General features: G+C 41.4%; 1 protein-coding gene across 1 annotated transcript in view; it reads left to right on the top strand.

Moving 5' to 3' along the window:
* The window catches only part of nbas (NBAS subunit of NRZ tethering complex), a 109865-nt gene that overhangs the window by 74648 nt on the left and 11803 nt on the right, over window positions 1-23414 (top strand). Inside the window, exons 47-50 of the mRNA XM_068753604.1 lie at window positions 811-1001; window positions 3087-3176; window positions 3733-3916; window positions 20851-20990. Coding sequence (XP_068609705.1) covers window positions 811-1001; window positions 3087-3176; window positions 3733-3916; window positions 20851-20990 — 605 coding nt within the window. The remainder of the gene's footprint in view (window positions 1-810; window positions 1002-3086; window positions 3177-3732; window positions 3917-20850; window positions 20991-23414) is intronic.

Here is a 23414-nt window from a genome sequence, read left to right as displayed (position 1 = left end):
TGTATGCTCTTATCTCAGAGTAGGTGTGTGTGTGTGTGTGTGTGTGTGTGTGTGTGTGTGTGTTTGGAACTAGAGATTTGTAATGAGATGATAAAGAGGAAAACGGGTCGTTTTCATTCACTGTATGCTGGTGTAATTTTAACTGCTTCGTAAGGACAGCCAGACATCAGATTATTTTCATATCTCTTACTGCAACTAGCCCCTAAACCTCAGATGCTGACCCTCAAATCATCTGTTTGATGTATGTGGTGTTTGTCCACAATTGCACCAGCCATCCCCAAATAGCTAATCTGCCATCTGAAATTACCTCTGCAAGTATCCACACACAGACAGACACACGCACACACACACACACACACACACACACACACGCAACTCCCTATATTGTAACTTTTCTACCAGTGCAGGAAGCATTCGTATCCCTGGAGACAGATAAAGTATACAAACAGGCAAAGGGGAGATAGGTGAGAAAAACGGATAGAAGGGGCCCTGCAGGCGGTGTTTGGTAATGCTGTGGTCATTTATCAAGAGTGCATCTGCTTGAATAATAGTGAATAATAGGGTAGCCCACCACGGGCATGAGTACAATACATTACACATGGTGGATCTATACGATGCAATGATTTAGTGTTCTTTAAAGCCTGATAAAGACAATAAATGCATGTCGAGAACAAAGTACAAAACATCAAACGTCACTGCATTTCTTTTACTCTGTTTTCATTTTTCTTTAATTCCTCCTCCTCAGGCGACTATCTTCTATCATCTCTCATTGTTTTTTAATTTTCAAATGTTTTGTCTCTGTTATTCCAGCATTACGCCGAGCTTTATGATCTGTCCCGATCGGAGCGATCAAAAGTGCACGAGCTGGCGGTCACCATGGCCACTGATGGGCAGCCCTTGCAACGCGTTGGGGAGCTCCTGCGGGTGGCGGTCGGACCTCTGAACCTGACTGTGGAAATGGTGCTTTGTGACGCGGTGGGGAGAGTCGTGGCGGCACTCAGGTATTATATGTCTGCTCTATTTGACCATTTCATACACAGTAAATGCACCCAAGCTCAGAAACACTAAAATGAGGAACATTATCGACCAAAGGCTTGATTGCTGTCTCGAGGTGAGGCAGATGAGAAAATCAGCAAAGCTCCAGTGTGCGTGCACCAACTATGGCGCTTGAGTCACTCAGTGAGTCGCTTCAAGTAGAGATTGGAGGTAGCGGGGAAGCTGCTGGAATCACTTTCTCTAAAATGCATTAATAAAACCTGCCATCGGCGTCGCTAAACCTTCAAAATTAACATGCTGTTTAAAAATGATAGAGTCGGTGCAAATAGAGTTATAGGGCGCTCACACGGCAAAAACATCTGCCACTTTTCTATTATTACTGATCCCTGCATTGAAAGGGGAGGAGAGAGGATTCACCTCCACTTGTCTGGAGATCTGCTTCACTGTAGGATGACACAAAATAATTGCTCGTGGTGTTTTCCTTAATGTCCACAAACAACATACTGTAATTTGACTTTTTACGCCATTAAGAAGAGAGAAAACTAAACGTGTCTGAGGTCGATTACTTTTGAAATGGTCAACCTCGACTGGAAGGCTTCGTTTCAGTTTATTCTTTATGACTGACTGAGGAGCAGAGTTTGGCTCACTGGGCCAGATATCACCGGCTCATCTTGATTACTTGATAAATGATTTCCAATTGCCTGTATTAGATCCCTGCCTCATTTCCTACTTCTTTGTGGCTGCTCAATGCTGCATGGTGCAGGTAGATGGCACCTGCATTTTACTCAAACACAAGCGTGCACACACCGGGACTACTTGATCACGCATGCATATGCAGTTCAGACCTGAAAACACTGTTCCTAATGAATACACTCCCAGACACGCACACACGCACACACACCTGCGCACACAGGCACACTCTTTCTTTCATGCACATGAGATTCCTTTTTCCTCTGTCTCATTATTCTCTTATTATTAATGCAGCCGACTATACAGCTGTTCCACCCCATATCTCACTCACTAATATCACACACACACACACACACGGTAAGTGTCTGTGTGCGTTTCATGAGAGGTATATATACAGCCCTCTATCTTTACTAGAGTTTTTCCTTTCCTTAAGCATGCCACTCAGAGCTCTTGCATATGAGTATTGTTTTATGCATTCATGTATGGATTTGTGTGCGTGTGTGTTGTGTCAGGACTTTCTTGAACCGTTGTTGTTTGGCAGGTATGAATGAGCAGGTCTTGTTTCTGGCTCTCCCCCGCCTGGCACGGCAGGCACACCTAACCCTCTCACTAATGGCCGTCTTTTGTAACTGTCATATCTATTCTGTACTGGCCTCTGAAGAGGAAATGTAAGTGATAAAATGCATTGAAGAAAATACTGCATCATCTTCCCATCCTCTGCAAGATTATATATATTTTATCTGTTTAATGTGTGTGTGTGTGTGTGTCCAGCAGCAAGGGGGAGTTGATTCAGGGGAAATATATTTTTTTTTTCCCCCTCTGTCTTTGTGAAAAATAGCCCTCCTCTTGTGACTTCCAGTACACACGTACACACACACACACACACACACACACACACACACACACGGTGCAGCAGAGCCCAAAGCCACATAAGCCATAAACAAATACACTAATGACTCTGCAGAAAAGATTGTTTACTGCCATTTTAAGCTCACCTATTATGTGCCATTAAACTCTCATTTTCACCTGCTCTAAAAGGAGAAACCTCTTTAATCACTGTTAAAATATAAACTAATTATATATCCAGGTGAATTCAGCAGCAGAGAGCTTGTTGCACCGCGGAGCCATCTACGTCTACAAAATTGTTGTTGTTTTTTTCTGTTGCTTCACGATTAAAGGAATTTAAATAATTTCCTGATGATTAATTTTAGTAAAGCTGCGTTTGCTTCAAGCGTTTAATCTCCCGCAGACATTTTTATAACCAGCGCTGTCTCCAAGCAGAGAGCCTTTGATTCTTTTCTCACATGTTGTTCCTAAGCGTAAAAGCTATTTGACAAACTTAATTTGAATATGATGTAAGATGATTATGGCTGCATTTGTTTTGTTTTGTTTTTTTTCAGTGGAGAACCAGATGCCCTGAAGAAATTCCCACAACCCCACAGGGTCCTGGAGGCCATGGTGTCAGCTGTGCATAACAATGTCCAAATTGGGTAGAATCTCACTCGAACGTCCTTTGTCTTCCGTCTCTTCTGAGAGTCAACTCCCAGTAAAATGTCTGTTTGGTAGTTGAATAAACAGTCAACCGAGAAGTTATTTTTCCTTTCTTCTTCTTCTTCCTCAGATAATAGGGTAGTGCGGTTAGCAGGAACTAACGCAGCATTGCCAGATTTGGTTGATTCATGGATCAAATACTTAAAGCTCCTTCCTAGAGAACAGAAAGTACTGAAACATGCAACACTGGACATGTGCAGTTTAGAGAAGGTCAGATTAAGGTTACCTGTTAATGTTATAGTGCATTTTAAGTTCATCCTGAAATTTAACCCGAAAGTCAAATATCCCAAACTTTTCTTTTGAGTAGTGAACATTTGCATTGCTGTGAAAGAACTTGTGCAGGTCTTTTGTTTTGGTGGTTCACTTTTTCTCAGCAGTTTTTAGTTCAAAGATGAACTAAAACCATTAAAGGGTGACTCCACTTCCCCCCCCCCCCCCCCCCCATATCAGCCTATCTCTTGTTTGACTGCTGTCCTTCTCGCCCACCACCCTCAGTGACAACGCCGTGACATCGGATGACCTTTTGTCTTGGCTGCATCCATTCTGCGGCAACTCCTCTCTGCCCGTGCGACCTCGGATCGACGTGCTCCAGATTCTTGAGAGAAACTTCAGCCTCCAAGACAGTGATGTTCGTCTTCTGCTGCTCTACAGAACCCAGGCTGTCCTCGAGCATAGAGCGGTAACTCGTTTACACTCTGCTGCTGTTGTCCATTGTTGAACGTGGTAGCTCTGTCTGGCAGCGCTACGGGACGGGCTTTGCTGTATTGATGGGGGGGGGGGGGGGTCTCTTCCATATCTAGTTCTGTCTCTTGAGGACTAGTGGTTCATTTACCACTATCTATTCCATCAATAGTGTGCCTGAAATACAGAAATGCAATGTGATTAAAAACAAATAATTATATCTTAATCAAATCTGATCAATTGTAAAGACACTTTGTGGACAGCATGTATATTAGTTGAGAAACAATTTTAATCCATCGCACTTGATCTGGAGGGGGCTACAGATGTCTTTTGCTTCAAGGGCATAACATTAACATGCCAGACCATAGATTCTGAAAAGGTGCTTCAAATTGATGGGTGGAGAGATGGATGGAGGAGAGACAAGACGCGAGGTAGTAAAGTCACCCAGAGGGTGGATCAATTCCCCACTAATCCCATCATGAAATGTGTGAATGTTGACACATGCTTTCTCATTATGGGCTTTTCGGTTATAAAATAGGGGTACGCGGCTGAAGGGATCAGTGAGATGTAGTTAATGTCTGTTTATTGCTGTTGCTGCTAAAGCTGACGCCAACACAGCGGAGCTGAGCTCACGATCGTACTTTATTTCAGCCTAAAATGAATAACAAGACGAACGCTGTGTGTTTCCAATTTGAATTGGTATTAGCGTTCGTATTGTGATTTGACGCCTGTCATGATGTCTCATAGCGAACGTTCCTTAAGGTATTTCAGTCACAGTTGCGGATGACCTTTGCATGCTGCTGTGTGTTTATACCTGCAGTTGTGGGTCAACAAAATGTGTTGATGTTGGAAAATGTCACGCAACGTGATTGTGCATCTTAATTTGATGGAGTCTGAGTGTGTGTTGGAAAGCGTCTGCTTATTTTCAGTCGTGTTCGATGCAAATTATGTTGAGAATATGGATGTTTGTGAATGTATGGAGTTCAAACTATTTGAAAGCGTAGCCTCGACCTTTCTTTCCACTATGACAACTTTAGTCAGCAATTAATGAGGTCAACAAACTACACTTAAATACAGAGTGTAGCTGTAAAGATACTGTCTTTCATTTAATGTGATGTGCTTAGCCCGTGGACAATAAAGCTTCTTCTTCTTCTTCTCCTCCGTAGCCTACCTTTGAGTAGCTAGTCCTTCACTTTCCTGACTGACTAATTAACGGTCCAGGCTGGTTAATTAATGTGTAAATGTATGCGCTCAGCCGTGGGCCATTGTCATTGCAGGTAGACAGGTGTGTGGGCCCGGACTCCTTAACTAATTGGGTGCACTCTCGGCATTTGGCAGGCTGTGATGAAACACACACGGGTGGGCACGCGGGTGTGTTCTTAAGGGAGTGTATATTCAAGCAATCAGTTAATTAATCTTGGGGGGGGGGGGGGGAGAGGGGCTTGTTTCAGATGAAGTGCCATTTTGTCTTTCTCTTGTCTCTCCCCAAGGGGGCCATAAGGGGACCTTTGAATGTGCGAGAAGAGTTTTCTGTTGCCGGATGTCTCATTTAGCTTTTATTAGAAAAATATTTTATTAGTTGGAAAGGTATTTTTTATTTTTACATCCACAATGTGCACTAATTCAAAGCCATGAACACACACATCTGAGCACGCACGCATCCCTCTCTCTAATTTAATTCATTTTACCACCTAATTGGAATGACACCTCATTGTCTCGGCTGGCCCCCGTGTGACTGAAAGCAGTGCCACAGTAATCACGTTGGCTCAGCTATAAGCAGTGCTGGCACTTGTGGCAGCATGCTGGCGGCCTGAGGCCAGGCGAGAGACATGGTGATGCACCAATCTGACCTCATCACGTTGGCTTGGAGCCAGACGGAGGGGGGAAGGGAGAGGAGGAAGGGAGAGGAGGAAAGAGAAGCGTTGCAGTCTTGGTGTTGTTCCTTTCTGTTCTCCGGTCCCCTTAACTAATCAACACAACCTCCTTCTAACCATTTCACTGCATACTCTTTCGTAGTATAGCCTTAATGTCCAGTACACACACACAGACCAATAGACACCCTGCTGTGATTTCCATGACAACCACCCTGTTTAAGTTGGAGTTTCTCTCATCTTTCCTTTTCTGCCACAATCTGTTTTCTGTTCTGACAAAGACATCTGATTAGCACTGTCGCCTGCGATCAAAGGCAGCTGCAAAATAGTTCGATGTACTCCCTCCCTCCCTCTTTCTGTCACTCATTTTGTCTCTTTCTCTCTCTCTCTCACACACACAAGTTTCAAGACATATAAAAGCGCACACACTTCAAGAGTAATACAAGTATACACAAAGTGTCTTGATTCAGAAGAAACATGTACAAGGGAAAAAAAGTCTCTTTCATCCTAGAGTTTACTCTCCCCACATCTTGTCCCTCTCTCCATGTCTGCCTGCCTCTGATGTGCAACGTGTAAATCCCAAAATTATTGAAATCCCATTGATTGATCAAAAGTGGGACCCAAAAATAGACATGGCAGAGCCATCAGTCATTGCTTTTGTTTGTTTTAAATGTTATTTATGTGGCTAATGAAAGAGGAAACTAATATATCAAATAGGTCCTTTTTGGGCAGATTAGTTATGTCTGTCTAATAAGAATGAACATGAAGTGAGACTTCCTTGATCAGGGGGAGAACAGATTAGAGGAGATAAAAATACAAATTTGTAATTGTTCGAGCAAACATGAAGGCTCACAATTGCTCTAATTTGTTCCTATTTCTGTGTTACAACCGAGTTCATTAATTGCCAGCATTAGAAGAATCATATGCAAAGGACTTGGGGGAAGTGGAGAAGATTGATTTGCTGCTGCAACCCCCGAAGGGACAAGCCGAACGTATAGTAGTAGCTTTAGAAGAATCATGTGGATTGTGGATATTACATTTCTATTACATATCTTTTGCAGGGTGCTATAACTCAACTATCTGAATTCATCTGTCCTAAAGATGCTCCAGTACCGACCGACATAAATGTATGATTATCTCAGGCCTCGACCCGTTCAGAGACTTCCTGTCCGGCCAATGCAAACGGATGCTAATCAGGTGAATGAGAAATGCTTTATGAACCAAAAATTAAACAGAGCAAACAGAAAAAAGATTATTGTTTGGGTTTGTCTCGTGCCTCACTTTATTATCTCTACCCAAAAGGCACTCGGAGGAATTTGATGGGAAATGGACTTTTATATTCTATTTGCTTTCTTTCCAAGAATCACTTTAGAAAATTGCTACCACCTTTATATCTGCACACTGAGGAGCAGCCATAAACCAGGTAGCTTCATTTTACACCAAATAACAGTATTTATAGACACAGGAAAATGCCGGTCGGTGGATTTTGCTGATATTGGACATTTTTCTTTCTCCGCTCCCAAAAATGTTTATACTAAAATAATATAATCAGCTGCTGGCTCAAATTTTATATGTAGATACGATAATGACCAAAAAGGTGAACAAGCTCATTTTCAAAATGTCAAATTGCTCATTTCAGTAGATTAGCTCATAAACCGCACAGCGAGCGTGCTTGTTGCTAGTATTTATAATAGATCGCCTAATAAATCACCTAGCCTAATAAAGGGCAGCCAGTGCAGCGTACGCTGTGTGCAAACAATACACAAAATATATCTTTGTTATCACGCCTGCTTGTCTCTGTTCATCTTTGTCTGATGAGCTGCCAGCAGGCTCTCAGATCTCTGATGGCAAAGCTCAAAGCCTGAACTAATGATTATGTATCCGTATCGCCTGGGACTAATTTAAACCACCATATGTTTAAAAAAAGTAGCAACAATCACATGAACATTGTAAATGTAACTTCTAGAATGGTTTGACTAGAAGTCGGATCTAACTGATTGGAGATGAAACCATTAAAACATGCAGTGACAGATTTATTTATGTATTTACTTTTTTGGCCAGGAGTAGCTGAAATAAGCTATAAGGCAGCAAACTTTCAGTTGAGTTTTTGGAGCACCCCCCCCCCCCCCCCCCCCCCAATATGACCATCTTCGGGGGCCACAATTTCTTATAATGCATATAAATAAATGGGAAAATCAAGATTTCTTTTTTTTTTTGCATCCAGGTATCCAGATTGCTCTCAAAATTTAATGTGATCCAAGTTAGACCGAGACCCATTTTCAGATTCATCAAGAGCCATCCAGCAGTTTTTCTGTAATCCTGCTAACAAACAAACCTCCTTTGTGGAGGTAAAGACCTGAATAGTCTTATAGACTTTTCACATTGGGCATCTAAACTGCCCCGCCCCACTTGCCTGTAACTGCAGACGCCGTGTTTCTGTCTATACAATGGTTCCATTGTTGTATTGTACACATCGTGCGTGGATTCCAGCATGCCATCTCTGGACAGGACTAGACCGATGCTGTTGTGATGGATGCTGTTTAGTCAAGCAGTGTCCAGACTGGGTCAGGCTGAGTCATGTCAGTGGAAAGGCCACTGGATGATGCACGGCCACTGCCTGGTGCACACCCAGCTCTCATGGATCAGAGGGAAATAGAGAGAAAGCATTAGAGAGAGAGGGGCCAGAGGGAATAATGATGGCTCAGAGACAATCAGAGAGAGGGAGAGAGAGAGAGAGAGATTCACAGATGATATTATAACAGAAAAGGAACTTATCATTCCATTGCTGCATCCCTCCTCACTTCCACGACACCCCATCAGGTTACCCAGGCACACACAGATGCCTGTAAAGGGAGGTATTAATGAGCCCAATTGAAATGCTGACATTTGGGTAGGGTGAAGGAAGGGGAGGGGGGTGATATGGGAGGGGAGGGCATGAGAGGTGAAGCCAGGGAAAGATTTTGTGACTTCATTTTGAGTGATGAGTCGTAACAGCAGGTTGTTCAAATACCACCGCTATCGACATCAGAGGAGCTGTTGGGTCTGTGTGTGTGTGTGTGTGTGTAGGTGTGTGTGTGTGTGTGTGTAATGTGTGTTTGGCCTTTATGGCACTAATAAAAATACTTTGGGTCAATTTGTTTATGGCATTTCACAGACAAAGAAGTTAGGTGGAGCACATCTGTGTGTATTGGAGGGCGGGGGGTGCTAACTGTTCCAGTGCTAACTGGTATTGATGGTTATAACACACATTAAGACACACGTAATGAAGGAAGGTGAGTCCAGTCGTTGGATCAAGGTCTTCACCGCTAAATGCAGTCAAAGAGAATATTGTGTTTGTGTGTGTTTGTGTGTGTTTGTGTGTGTGTGTGTGTGTGTGTGTGAGAGCTCATCAACAGCAGATTCATGCTCCAAGCGTCCTTTCTCCCTAACAGTGTCCCGGATCGTTTGCTGTGCTACACATTGTTTTGGTGCTGTGCTGTTGGGCCTTGTTGTTTACCGTCTCTCTAAAGTAGAGTGACTGAGCCAAGCGGAACAGAACTCGTATAAATATAGAACACACAAATATAGAACATATATCTATACAGACAACGTCTGTATAGAGTGTGGTCCCCTTTGGTGCAGGGTGTGGCGTTACACACAAAACTTTGAGGTAATACTTTATATTCAGTGACGAGGAACAAGTTGTTCCTTTTTCACGCAGTGTTCGAGCCACCAAAGACGGCAGCTCAAGAGAGGAAGCGGTGTTAGCCGCAGCAAAGCAGTGAATCAAACACATCAAATATTAATCCATGATTGTTTTCACAGAAATTAAATACTAAAAGTGAAAATAAAAATATTCATGCCGCCACACAACAGCACAAGTCAGCCATGTTGCTAGATTTTGTGTGAGATCAGGAGAAGTGCATGTTACACACACACACACGCACAGACCTGCTTTTCAACATTATGAACGTAAATGTTTTTTACAGTGTGTTTGTGTATTCGTTGGTCTGTTAGCCTTATTACAAAGCTATGAATTTTGATGGCCAGCTTTGGACAGATGGGGTTTGGTGGTAATTCAGATCATTATCTGCAAGCAGAAGTGCGGTAAGGAGAAATTGCAGATTTCATCTTTTCATAACAAAACTGAGCAAAAGAGAAGGAAAAAAACCACAGAAGGAGAGTTACCCAGTCCTTTTATGGAGGGAGTCTCTTTCAAAGGAATAACCCTTCCCTCCTGACACCGCAGGCAAAACGGTATGCAAATGATACAGAACTGTGTTAAATGTACTTTTATTATGCTTTTTTTTTTTTCGTAATATTTACACTTTCATGTGAAATCTGTTGTTTAGATACACGTAGTTACATATTAATATAACTGTAGGCATGTAAATGGACATTTATCTGGTGCGTAGGAACGGATTCATCCAGTTTACATCATTTCTTATGGGAAATATCATAGTTTTGGTTTTCGTACAGTATTACGGAATGAATTATGTTCGAGAACCGAGGTTCAACAACAACAGACTCCAGATCAGATTGTAGCCAAAACTGTGTTGATTCAGTTTGTTTTTAAATATTACTGCAGTAATCAGCCATTAGTGAAATATATTTTTGTAGCGTAAATATCAAATTATGAATGACACCACGGTGATTCTAAATTTAACGTTTTTCACGTTTTTTCCTGGGACTCCTGCTTCTCGGTGCAATGAGAGCAGGGAGGCCATAAAGCCTTGGTGGAGCCTTGCACTCATTGTCCACTGTCCACTCAAACTAAGAAGACGAAAGTTGAAAGTGATTGTTCCTTAAGTTTTATAAAGTCCGACATTTGTATTTTTCCGTGTGACAAACAGCAATTACGGAGTGTGTTGTAGTTCATGGAAAACAGCTTGTGCAGTCAGGCAGGGTAATCTCCGATGATTAAAACTGCAATGCGGCATAATACTGCTATCAGCCTATCAAAATAAAACAAGGGGGAATGAAAGAAAGTGTGTGTGTATGTGACAGAGGGGGAGATGCTACGGGGCAAATCGATATGCTGGGAATGTGTGTGTGAAAACACACACATTCACTGAATAATTAAATTGAGATAAAGTCTAATACTGCACTAGTGTGCGTGTGCGCGCGTGCACAGTGGAAAGAAAACAATACAAAAGGAATTGGAATCACCTGTCCCTCCTGAGATTTGCTGGCCTGTGGCTTCTTTTACACCACTTGAATAAGGACGCACTTGCACACACACACACACACACACTGAAACATAATAATAACCTTGCACGATCAAAAACATGATTTAAATGCCACTGAAACAGAGCTTCAATGAAGTCCTGTGAAATTATATCCTCCATATGTCAATGTTGTTTCCTGGAGGACTAAACTCTGGCTAGATAAATATCCTAACATCAAAGTGCTCTGTAGTCCTTTAAGAATGAACACAGGTGAAACTTGACGGTAATACGGTGGATAAATTTAGACTCCCTTAGTGTAAACAGGAAATGCCATGCTCCTCACTAAACCTACGGAGGCAGCATTCGGGTTGCACGCACAGAGATTTAGTCCTTAAGTATCAGCGCTTGCATCTGGAGATAAACTTTGAAGATTGCCCAAAATATCAATAAAAACAGTAGTGATTAGGAAATCATTTTTAACTTAAGTGCAGTTGAACACAATAAAAAGACGCCATGCATCATCATCATCATGCCCATGATTTAAATCAAACTTTCTTTGATTTTATTTTTTACATGGAGTCATCAGTCCAAAGGACACTTTTCTACTTTGGTTCAGTCCATCACAGATGAACCCAGAACCAGAGAAGTCAGTGACGTTCCTGCGTATTGTTGGGCTCTGGTAATGTTGATGCTGTTAACTTGCTTTTGAACTTCCAAAGCATGTCGAGCTAATGCAGCTTTATGTTTGGCTGTGTGCCCCTGGTGGATTGAAAGCGTTGCCCACACAGTTTTCCAAGTGATGATCCACTCCCAGTCTTTACTTGGGAAGGATCTTGAAAATGCCACTGTCATTCACACCTATGAAGCTAACCAGTTAGCAGTGATCCCCTTTACCGATGGAATATTCCAGTCAGATGTTTGTTAGCAAAATCACTGATTTTCACACGTTGCAGACATAAAACTCAAACTAAGCACAAAAATGAATGAAGATAATCAAGAACAATTTTCTTTGTAATGTTTTCAATGCAATTTAATGTGAGAGGAGATTTTATTAATGTTTTGCAGTTGAGTAATTGTCTTATTCAGGGTCTATAAGGGCTTCAGCGCTTTCTACTCTATTTTATGTGGCTTGTAATAAATAATTAATTAATTAATTAATGAGAGGCAAATGTAAAATATTTGTTATGGCTGGGACTATATATTTAGTTATCTTACTTAAGCTTTATTTTGGTTGTCAGATTAAGACAAGAAATACAACTTGAACAAAATATATATTACAACCAAAAAAGGACTAGGCAGAAGCAATGCTTATTGTAGCCTATCCTACCCTAAGTTGTTGCAATAGACAAAATGCACACAATTTAATTCAAGGCTTTCAGGCGGTTCATGTATCTCTTGCTAAATTTCTGCACACTGTCGCTTTGATCAGTGGTGTTGCATCACAAAGCCCAAAAGAAAGAGAAGAAAGTGTAATTCCTTGTACTGAAACATGTCTTTTGTCCATTTTGGATAATTCACTGGGGATACGTGTTGTCCGTCTGAAGGTTGCATTAAACAGAACATAAATGATGGCAGATTGCTTCGCGTAGCAGGAGCCTGACAGGACGGCGTTTACTGTACATTATGGCAACACAAACCACTCTTTTCATTTCAGCACCAAGGACAGCGCCGAACTGAGCGCCGAACTGAGCGCTGAACTGAGCGCTGAACTGAGCGCTGTCCTTGGTGCTGAAATGGTTGGTGTGTTTCTGTTTCTACAGTGGCCAGATTAGACGGTTGAGTGACTGTCCTTGTTGTCCTGTCATGTCTGTGTTTATGGCAATCGATTAACAATGCTGATTATTTTTGTTTGGATCATTTTGTAAGATTGAATGATCATTTGTGATTTAATTTAATTTTTTTATGTAAGAATTACAACTTTGAAGAAAAAAAAACACATTGTATATATCAGCTGTCCTTATGCATTTTAGTCAAACTCCATGTGCAAATTAGGGGCTTTCTTAAAAAGAATCTAGTTCCACTTGACATGAGATCACTCCCGCAGCACTGATTAATCCGTCGCTGACAAAGAGAGTGAGTCAAAACAAATAAAGATAATGCCCCATTTGGCAACAGGTGTATTTTCAATTATTTATCTATAATAAAATAAATCAATAAATACAATTGAAGTTTGTGGCCAGATAATCAAATAATGAAATGATTCCATGACTGGCTTATTATATATACAACATTAGCTGTAAATGAAGGTGGGTAAACAACACTAAGCACAAAATACATGTAGCGTTTAGCATTTAACAATAGTTAAAAATACATTTGTTGTGTTAGAAAGTAGTACTTGCATCAGTTCCATATGCAAATGAAGAAGTCTCACATAATTATTCTCGACTCAAAGCAATTTTTGACCACAGCCATGATATATCTTTTAACGTTTCCGCCAGGATTCAAATCAAAACGATGACATGTGATCAGATTGAGGCGCTTGATCAGTCACTGAACACAGCAACCTTGGAATAGTTACTGCTTTTAACTCAGTATTGTCCTAAAGCCGTGAAACCTATAATTACAACTGTACTTGTGGATGGGCTCTAAATACACTGGCTGAATATAAAGTGTTATAGCGTTTAAATCGCTCTCTGGCAAAGTGCACAATATTTAGAGTTCCCAGGATTTTTTTTTATTGTGGATGTGGCCCAACTCAAACTAAATTATTGACTGCCTCTTTGAACATTAGAATAATTTAAAATAGCTTTCTGACGTGAAACCCTCAGTGCAACCGACGGTGTTTATTTCAAGCAGCGAAGACTAATTTATTCAAGGTGTGAGGCGATTGTTTGTGCAGTCGTCGAGTGACTAGATGGATTACAGCCAAGATGAGAGCCCGTCCATCATATGCAGCTCAGAAGATGACAGAGACTGATTGATGAGGCTTACACATCGTGCGTATGCTGCGCTGAAATTAATCAAAGCAAAGTGTTGGAATAAAAAAAAGAGAGAGAGTCTGTGAATGTTGAATAGAAACATGTTATTCATGCAGAATCAGCAGGTGGCGCCTGATCAATAAGTCACTGATCTGAACAATCAGTGCTTTGGGTCAAGCTGAAGTTTGTTCAAGTGTGCTGTTTCGGCTCAGCCTCTCCGCCCACCCTCAGAAAACAGCTATTTGCCACTATCTTAATGCTAAAATAAATGCTAGCCACAGGCTACAACTGAGCTTCCCGTATTTTTCGTATGATTAAAGAATTCAAACTTTACCATGCAAACGTATGTCAAATGTCAATTCATCCAATGGCTCTTTAGAAGATCCCACCAACACACCAACAAGGAAACCTGCATTACAATTACATTCAGGAGAAACCTGGAAGCCTGTGGGGCCATATTCAAATAGACACCTGGAACTGACCGCTTTGAAACAACCCAATAAGCCCCTGGAATTTATATGAAATCTGTATTCAGGAAATGTACAAATATTACTTCTTCAAACAGGTCTCAACGGACAATGGCATACAAAGTACTATTGCAACTACAACACAGGAAACCCAAATAAAGCGCTCTATTTACACATCAGTAATTACAGCATTCACATCAGGAACACGTCAGATCTTAGTAGATAACAAGAGCTGACCCTGGGAATTACTGGGAAATCATCTCGCCTGAGATTCACGCATTCGGTGGCAGGTGAATAATCGGTGTTATCATCACTGACCCTTTCGACAGCCCTCAGCCGCTGACTTGTCACTTCTTATTACCGCTGCCTGTAGAGAAATACCCATCCCAGCGTTCAATCAAACGAGGAAAAAATAACGGCGGATAGCATATTTTATTAAATATCCTGGCATTGAATATACCCTGATGTTAAGTTTGTTAAATTAAAGTGGCCATCACACAAGTCCTCCTCAGGTAACTGCCATCAGGAGGATTTGCAATGATGACTTTAAATTACTTGATTGACTACTCCTTCCAAGAAAATACAATAATAAAACAATATCATATAATTACCAAAATGCAAAAGTGCATTAATTACAGAAGCAGTGAATTAAAAAACAAAAAACAACAACATGTAACCTTAGTTAGTTTGCTGTTTTAAGAATAACTGCCATAAACTGCAATGAAGAGTAATGTACAGTCTAAATATGTCTGCAGCAGAAGCAGCACCACATCTGGTAATTCAATTAACTAATTGTGTGCCATTAACGTCTAAATACGTTTTTAATAACCAGAACATTCACTGCCAACTCTGACATTGAAATCTGCCTCTCTTCAATAACTCCGGAACGGGAGATGGTAGGAACACACTTTGTTTTCCAGATGGAGGGTGAGACTTTAATCTTTCATTTGGTAGCTTCGCTGTTTGCATAGTCATAGTAAAGAATATTCTGTGGGGCTTGGAATATTGGGCGAAATGAGCAAAAACTGTACTCGGCTGAAAATGGCTGGCAGTTAATGAGTTAAGTTATTGTGAGATGAGATTATTAGCCTTCGTTAGTGGAGTCAAATTGGCATCATTCCTTCTTGAATTTGTGTGAGTCAACGGTTAATCACAAGTAAACTTTTGCCCTATCAGCAAATCCATCTGATAATCTTCCTTATGACTTGGCATTTACCTCAATCCCTGACCTCGGGGGGGTGAGAGAGAGATCAGGAAGGGAGACGCTGGGGGAACACAGGATGTGGGCTTGTCAGTGTGTTGGACTGGGAGTGCCAGTGGAGCTGTGGGATTCTGAGATTTCTCTTTCTGGCCTTTACTGAGTGTGCTCTGAATGAGCTCATCAATATTCATTGACCCGCTCTGGCTAATGTCCCCGGTGACGGGCAGAATAAAGTTGCAGAGGTCGCACACTTCACAAGGGGAGAGAGCGAGAGAGGGAGGTGTGGAGACTGTGGGAGAGAAGGAGCAAAGCTGAGAAAGCGTGGTGGATAAGGGAGTGCAGGTTTCAGACAAAATGAGCACAAAGAGAAGGAGACGGCAAAAGGGCAAAGCCTCGGGCCTGTCGGGGCGGGGGGGGGGTTTGTTACGACTTGAAAGTGCACCACATGAGACATGCAGAAAGAACATAGGAGCAAAGAATAAAGACAAGCACGCCATAGAGAGCAAACAAATGAGCACACACACACACACTTCCTCTTGTGCATGCAGTGATGAGCTGACATGACAAGATGAGTGCAGTGACAAATGCAGCTTCGCTAACCTCTTCTCTTTCTTTCTCTCTCTCCCTGAAGTCTGTGCTGGATCTACACTGTATAACACGGCATCTGAGAATACATAATGGTGCGTGCCTCAGGAGAGGAAGAGGAGCAACATAAGAGGTGGAAGACAAAATACAGGCGGGGGGGGGGGAGTGTTTAGAATGGATCGGGGAGATCAAGGTTGGGAGGAAAGAACAAGCTGGTAGCTCAACATTAACAGACAGCAGTACCGGGAACGCAAAACATTTCATATAAAACATTTGCGCCACATTCTCCTTAATCACGCATGCACGCAGAAACGAATGAATATTTAAGCCGTGAGAAGGACAAGGAGAAATGAAGACACTGAATGGGGTGTCGGCGGGTGTGGCTGTTTTTTTGTGTCTGTGTGTTAAACGCCGTGAATTACATTAAAACGTCTTTTCAGGTGTTGAAGTGATATAATACTTGCATTTCTCCTCACTGGGTCCAGTTGACTAATAGTCAGCTTGTGCACAGCATTGACCTGGTGCTGCAGCACAGCAAAGAACGTTCCAGAAGCGTTAGCGCTTGCCTGCCTTATTTTTGACCATCTTTCTTCCTCCTTCCTTTGTGTCTGGCTCTTTGGTGCCCACTCCTGTAACTTAAACTGTCCTCAGGCTCTTTTTCTCCTTATTTCTCCTCTCATCTCTCTCCATCTTCACATTTCCTCCTTTTCTTGTTTAGTTTATTGCTCTGTCTCTTCTGAGTTTTTTTTTTCTTTTTTTGGACTGAATTGTCAGCGATCACACCGAGATGACAAAGTGTTCTTTTGTCCTCTTCTGGCTCCAAGTTAAAAACATCATAAACAAAGTTGTTGTTGTTTTTGCAGTGGCTGGGGGGAATAGACAAAGCCTGCCAAAACAACTGGCATTATAGCTTTGGCTTGGCTATCAAGATGGTGACCCCTGACCTGTTGCCATAAGATAGCCGCCTCAACTCCATTGACTCCATTTATTATTTATCTACTCGGATGAAGCTCTGCTTTCGCTCCTCTTGTAAAACCCTCTCGCTCCAGTCCAGGCTTGTTCAATGAAAGCGAACAAGCTTTTCTCAGCTTTGTCCCCTGGATGCTCCTCTTCATCGAGTCTACCACAGCAAGGCTCTTGTCATTGCTTTATTACAATATGTGGTGGAATAATTGCTGATGTTCTCTTTGGGGTTCAACAGGCGATAAAGATATTAAGGAGCACAGTAAAAAAAAAAGGAACAGATTATATTAATACATTTATCACAACCATATTTATACTGTCCTTGAATGCTTCAATGAGTGAAGGTAGGTCTACACACAGAGAGCAGTAACACTACAGTAGAAATATGTTTCTGGTCAGTCAAAATAAAAAGATGACAATTATTGCTTTTCAACTGTTGAGGCATAGTGTAATGTCTGGATACCACAAAAACACACACGCTGCTGTGTTTGTGCTACAGAGGAGCTGGATGCTGATGGTCAGCTGCACACAAAACACACTCCTGCCAGATGATTATCTGCCACCAGTCTTGGTTTTCTTGTCATGTCGAGCACAAACTGTAGTTGCAACAGAAAGGAGTGTCAGAACAAAGGTGGAGTCAAACTTTAGCAACTGGCTGGAAGACATGGGAAAGAGCCACAAGTATGTGCCATAAATATGTTGGCGATCAAAGGCACATTAATACTCCAGTCTAAGCACACTTATAAGTGTGTGTCAGGGAGAAAGTCCCGAAACTAGACGCACCGAATGGGAACTGTAAATCGTGTAAATATGAATGTGAACCTACGGCTACAAAACAATTCTTATGAGAACACGTGCAAAGGCACTGACGAAAAACTGTGATTGGAATATATTTTCAAAGCAGTTGAGTTTTCATTAAACATGTTTGCTTATTTTAAGGCTATTAATTACTGCAAAGCTCAACATTAATAGTTCAGTTGAGAAAATACTTGCCACACATAGTTTGAGTACCCAAGACATGAAATCAAGAGAGTAGCAAACAGACACCGCTCTGACTCTTTTCAACCTGTTCTCAAACCGAGCGTGTTGCAGGAGAAGCAAAGTATAATAATGAAGTATACTGTCGACATTGTAAAGAGCAACAGTGTGGCGGCTGGCTACTACTAGTCATGTTTCATTCACCTCAGCGTTCCCTTCTGCGCTCTCCTGCCTTGCTCTCTTTTTTCCCCAAGTTCCCGAGTATCATTTCGTTTAAAGCACGGCTACTTACAGTCACAGCGGGCGACCGTCCAGCATGCGGTTTGGAATAATCTAACAATGTATTCTGTGCCAGCAGAAAAAGGAAATAGCTTCTGAGGCTTGAAATTACAGACAGTGGGAGCTAGCAGCATTTTGTTTGTTTGTTTGTTTGCTTTCATGCCTGCTCATGTTAACATATGCGGCATGCTTTTATTGCATATCATATTGTTTGTTGACCCCGCCTCAGTATCAGTGGTAGCAACTGGCTCACATGAATTGCATTGTTGACAGATGTTCTGTGGGTTTGCCTGTGGGCTTGTGTGTACTCTTACAGTCTCTCGGTTTTATGTGTGTACACGCGCCATTAGTGAGACCGTCCCCTTACTGAAAATAGTTTATTTTGATTCTTTTATTTTTTCCAGCGGTCGGAATTGGCTTCTCAATAATTTAATGCTAGGATAATTAAAATGTCAAAGAAATGTAAATTGTTCAAATAAGCAGCGTTCTACTATTACTGCTGGATCTAGTAAATGTTAATAATAATAATAAGCCTCAAATAAAGTTTTCATGGAACATTTTCTTTCCTCAGGTTAAATAGCTGAAACTGCCAGAACCGCTTCCCACCAACTCTTCATCATAATGAACTTAACTGGCTAAACAGTTTAGCTACTCGGCTATTGAATAGAATTTAATTGACACATTTGTCTTATCTCAAAGTAAAAAAAATTTATAGTTCAACAGGTGATAGTTTATTTTGTTGAATGCTCTTGTTTGATGCAGTTTTTTAAATCTCTAGAGTCATTCTTGGAAAAGAACCAGGATATCTGCATGTCTCTCTTGAACTATAAATCGGGTTGACACAGCTCGAGATCCCAAGACTGCCCCGGAAAATCAAAATGCTAATAATGTGGTTGGGGAATTCGTTTTTAATATCGGGTTCCACCAAATTGGAACAGTTTGTGGCAACATGCAAAGCTAGAGGAGCTTGGCTGTTTGGCATAATCAAAGACACGTTCCGTTTGTTCGGAGCAGTGTCGATTTGCATAATTGTTGTATAACTATAATAAATGTAGTTTGTATATCGGATTGTATTTTGTATACATGCATTGTACATTTTAGGGTGACCTTGAAAAATAGAGCACATTCTCAGCGGTGTTCATTAATGACATGGAGCCTAAAAACTGAGCTAATGTTGCTAGCGTCCACATATCCACATATTAAATACATATTAGCATTATTTATTATTATTTTTATTATTTCTTAAGTTTTGACACAAAACAAAATAGCCTAGGTTGCGTGGTTGTTTAGAAATATAGTGTACTGTATACTGTACCATTAACATGTATCCTGTACAAGTATTCAGATTAAAATATGGCAATAGAAGAGGATTGAATGTCTGCTATAATTTGTCAGTTCCTCTCCTCTACGTTTTATGGTATGGCTGACTCACCCAACACCCCCACCCCTTCTCTCTCTCTTCCACCCCTCTGCACTTTGTTCTTTGTACAAAACCACAGAGGAAATGTTGATGTTAATCACAAGGCATAATTAATTATCATCATTGCTTATTAAGAAAGTAAAAGCCTCACAGCGATGGGCAGTCATTTTAATTTGTGGTCCGCTGCAGGTGGGGTTTGATGAATCTGTGCACAAGTGGGTGAGAGAATGCAGCGTCTTTCATCCCCATGACATTTAATAAATAATGATTGTTGTGTATATACTGTGTGTGTGTGTGTGTGAGAGAGAGAGAGAGAGAGAGAGAAAGAGATAGAGAGAGACCATGAATGCACATGTGTGACAGCCATGCTTTGGCAGTTGGTAGTATCCCCACAGAAATCAGCTGCTCTCTGAACTGTTAAATCACACTAGAAGCCAAGCTTTGAAAAGGAAATTAATTACTTCTCCTCCTCTCATTTTCTCCACAATAACCCTTCTTCATTCTTTCTCACTTTCTTACACTCTCCTTTCCAATTTCTCTCCCATATTAGTGTAGAATTACTTTGGCTAGAGGAGGCGGGTTTTTTTTACACGCTAACAGTGAAACGTGCCCTCATGCACAATGCTTTATTCCATCCTTTCAATACCGTGTTTGAAGTTTGCAGACTTTGATACTCATCCAGCTTGAGTGCTTGTTTATTGCACCATCATTTGGGGCTTGTTTTGGCAGGATTGTCGAGCCGGTAAATTCTGCTGCAATCATTAGGATGTCAAGTCTTGCCATCACAACGATAGAATGCTTCATTGGAAATCAGTGAAAGCTGCTCCCCTGTGGCTTTTGTATTTGTGTGGGACAGTGTCGAGCGCAGGGGGGTATTTAATTAAAACGGAATGCCCCTAAGTGAGTCAAACATGAAGTTCTGACAATTAACTTGGTGCTTTTTTCTCTACATTTTTAAGTTCATATCCAGATAAAAGCCCCTCATGATCCAGATGTTGGGTGTCTTTTTTTTATCGTTTAAAAGGAAATTGATATTTACTCTTGCAGGCTTTTTGTTGCTTGGTTTCAAAATTATTTTCCTTTTTCTTTCCCTTTCCTCTCAGGTTCAGATAGAAGATGTGGAGAATGAGGATAAAAGATACGCCCTCTTCCTGGAGCTGCTACAAGTTGCACAAAAGTGGGAGGACTTTCAGCTTCTTATGCTCCTCCTACAAGCATGGCCACCCATGATGAAACAGGAAGTGTAAGACAAATGTATCTTCGTTGTTCTTTGATCTGTTAATAGATTAACTAATAGTTAATTGTTAGGACTAAATGTGACTTACTGTCAGTAGGAAACCTGAACCCGGGAGGATCCACACAAATGTTCTGCTCTAGGAGTGACGAATGACAGATAACGTGACTGCTGGTCCACAACCCCTTGATTAAAAATGTATTTATGATAGGCATGGAAGGTTTTTACAAGTATGTCATCCAGAATGTTGACAGAATCTTAATTTGAGTGTAATCTATTCAAACAGACTGCTATTTAAGAGCTGCTCTCAATCCTGGATTTATAGTTGATAAGAACAAATATTATTCAAACGTTCTTGCATGCGGTAGAGAGGGTCGTTCAGTGATCGAAAGATTCAATTCTCTCTTCTGACTGGCTACATGTCAGTCTTCTTGGGCAAGACGCTGAACCCTTAATTGCCCGCAGTGGGCCTGGCACCGCCTTGCATGGCACCAGTCGCCCACTGCTCAGTGAATGGGTGAATGTAAGGCTTTGTAAAGTGCTTTGGAACACGCAAACATATACTGTATATGTAATAGATATGTGTGTGTGTATATATACTCTATGTACACACACACACATCTCATATACATACCGGTATCTGTATTATCGGCATTCTTTTGACGATGGGAAATTGAATGAAATGTTGTTTCGGATTGTCTTCAGTGTACCAACAGTGAAGCTGCTTATTTGCGCTCTGCTGTGCAATGTGTTCTCGCCAGAATGGAGTGTCGTGCCTCTGATTGCTCAGGTAAACATGTAGCAATTAGACTTTTAGCGAAGGAAATGAAGGCAATCATCTTCAGAACCAACCTCGAAGCTTTTTCCGCCTCCTTGTGTCTCATGAGCCTCAGCGAGTATTGGCGTTATTATCGATACGTTTCTAATGATGTGGTTGCTCTTCTCCTTTGTCCTTGATTAAAAGCGAGTGATGTTGAGGAGAGAGAGAGAGAAAATACAGTGTTATGCAGTCGGCAGTTTATTCTCGCAGCTCCATCAAAGCCGACAGCTTCGATCAGCAATTCGGAATAGAGATGAGACAAACAGGCCGGTGCATACAGTAAGTGTGTGTAGGTGTTATTGACTACGACTTCATGGATTGGACTGAACAAAAGTTAAGTAATGTGGTAATTTGCAATGCATTGGTTTAAAGGCCGAAATAACTGCTTGATTGGATACTTGCTGTTTTGATATATAAAAAAAAAAGACCTCCAGGATCAGATGACGCAATAATTTATCTCCATCGGATGAGGATATCAGTCTGTGACTTAACAGGCCATCTGAAATGTTCATCCATAAACTTCCCCTTAATACCAGACAGAACTCATGTTGCATCCCTGTTTGCATTTCCACCAGCAGCGCATCTAAAAAAAATAAAAAACCATTAGGAGTATTGATTAGTTTCCTCTTTGCATTCGCCGTGGAGAGACATTAATATTTGAATGGGTGGATGCAAAGCTGACGTGCTCGTTCCTACTTTAGAGAGTAATTACCCAATGTGTTCTTTGCGTTCTGGCATGCTTTCCCCAGTGCTGGTTAATGTTTGAACAAAGCTGTAGCGGTGCGACGGTTACGTTCGACCAGCCAGTAGCCTTCAGCACAGGCCTGCGTCTCGGCTGGGCTAAATGAAAGCAAAGTTAAAGGAGTTCCTGAAAAGATTGTAGGATCCATAGATAAAATGGGACCTAATGTTAAAGTAGCACATTAGAATAAGAATAAGATTTCTTTTTTTTTTTTTAAACCGCACAGGAGGAAAGACGAAAATGCCTCACACAATTATTATTATTTTTCATTCAACTCGAGACAAAGCGGGCGTGGAGGTGGAAAATTACTCACCGGCAGACTATTACAATTTAAAATAAAGGTCAAATTGTTTGTGACGCTGTGACTTTGTGCAGAAACCCATGATTCAAGAGAAGTGGCGAAACCGAAAAGTCTTAATCACTGTTGGTAAAGGACAGCACAATCGTGTAAAGTCAATGCTGGTAAAAGCTGAGAAGCAGTAGGAGAAATGAGGATTAGGTTTTGAAGCTACAGCTGCTTCTGGATTTCACTGACACTGCACTGACTTTGCAGGCGTTAACAGCTGTAGTCAAACGATCAGCGCTGGGACACTCTGCTATAATCACTTCTTTTATCTGCAGACTGAGCTGCTGTTCTGTCTAAATTTGAATGCGAGCACAATGCCGAGTACAAAGTTGGCTTCTGATCGTGGATTTAGTTTCATCTCGTCTCTGTTCTCGTCCTCTAATTTGAGCCAACATGCATCCGTACGCTGACAACAGTAAATGCGCCTCTTTGAATCACAGAAGCCTGAAATTGAGGTCTGATCCGTATTCAGTGTGCATTTCATGTGAAATTGCTGCTACATCTGGCAGTGATAATTTGGGACAC

The sequence above is a fragment of the Brachionichthys hirsutus genome, chromosome 20 (assembly GCF_040956055.1).
Source record: "Brachionichthys hirsutus isolate HB-005 chromosome 20, CSIRO-AGI_Bhir_v1, whole genome shotgun sequence".
Taxonomy (NCBI): domain Eukaryota; kingdom Metazoa; phylum Chordata; class Actinopteri; order Lophiiformes; family Brachionichthyidae; genus Brachionichthys; species Brachionichthys hirsutus.
Note: the sequence above shows the minus strand (reverse complement) of the source record. Positions and strands in the feature narration are given on the sequence as shown.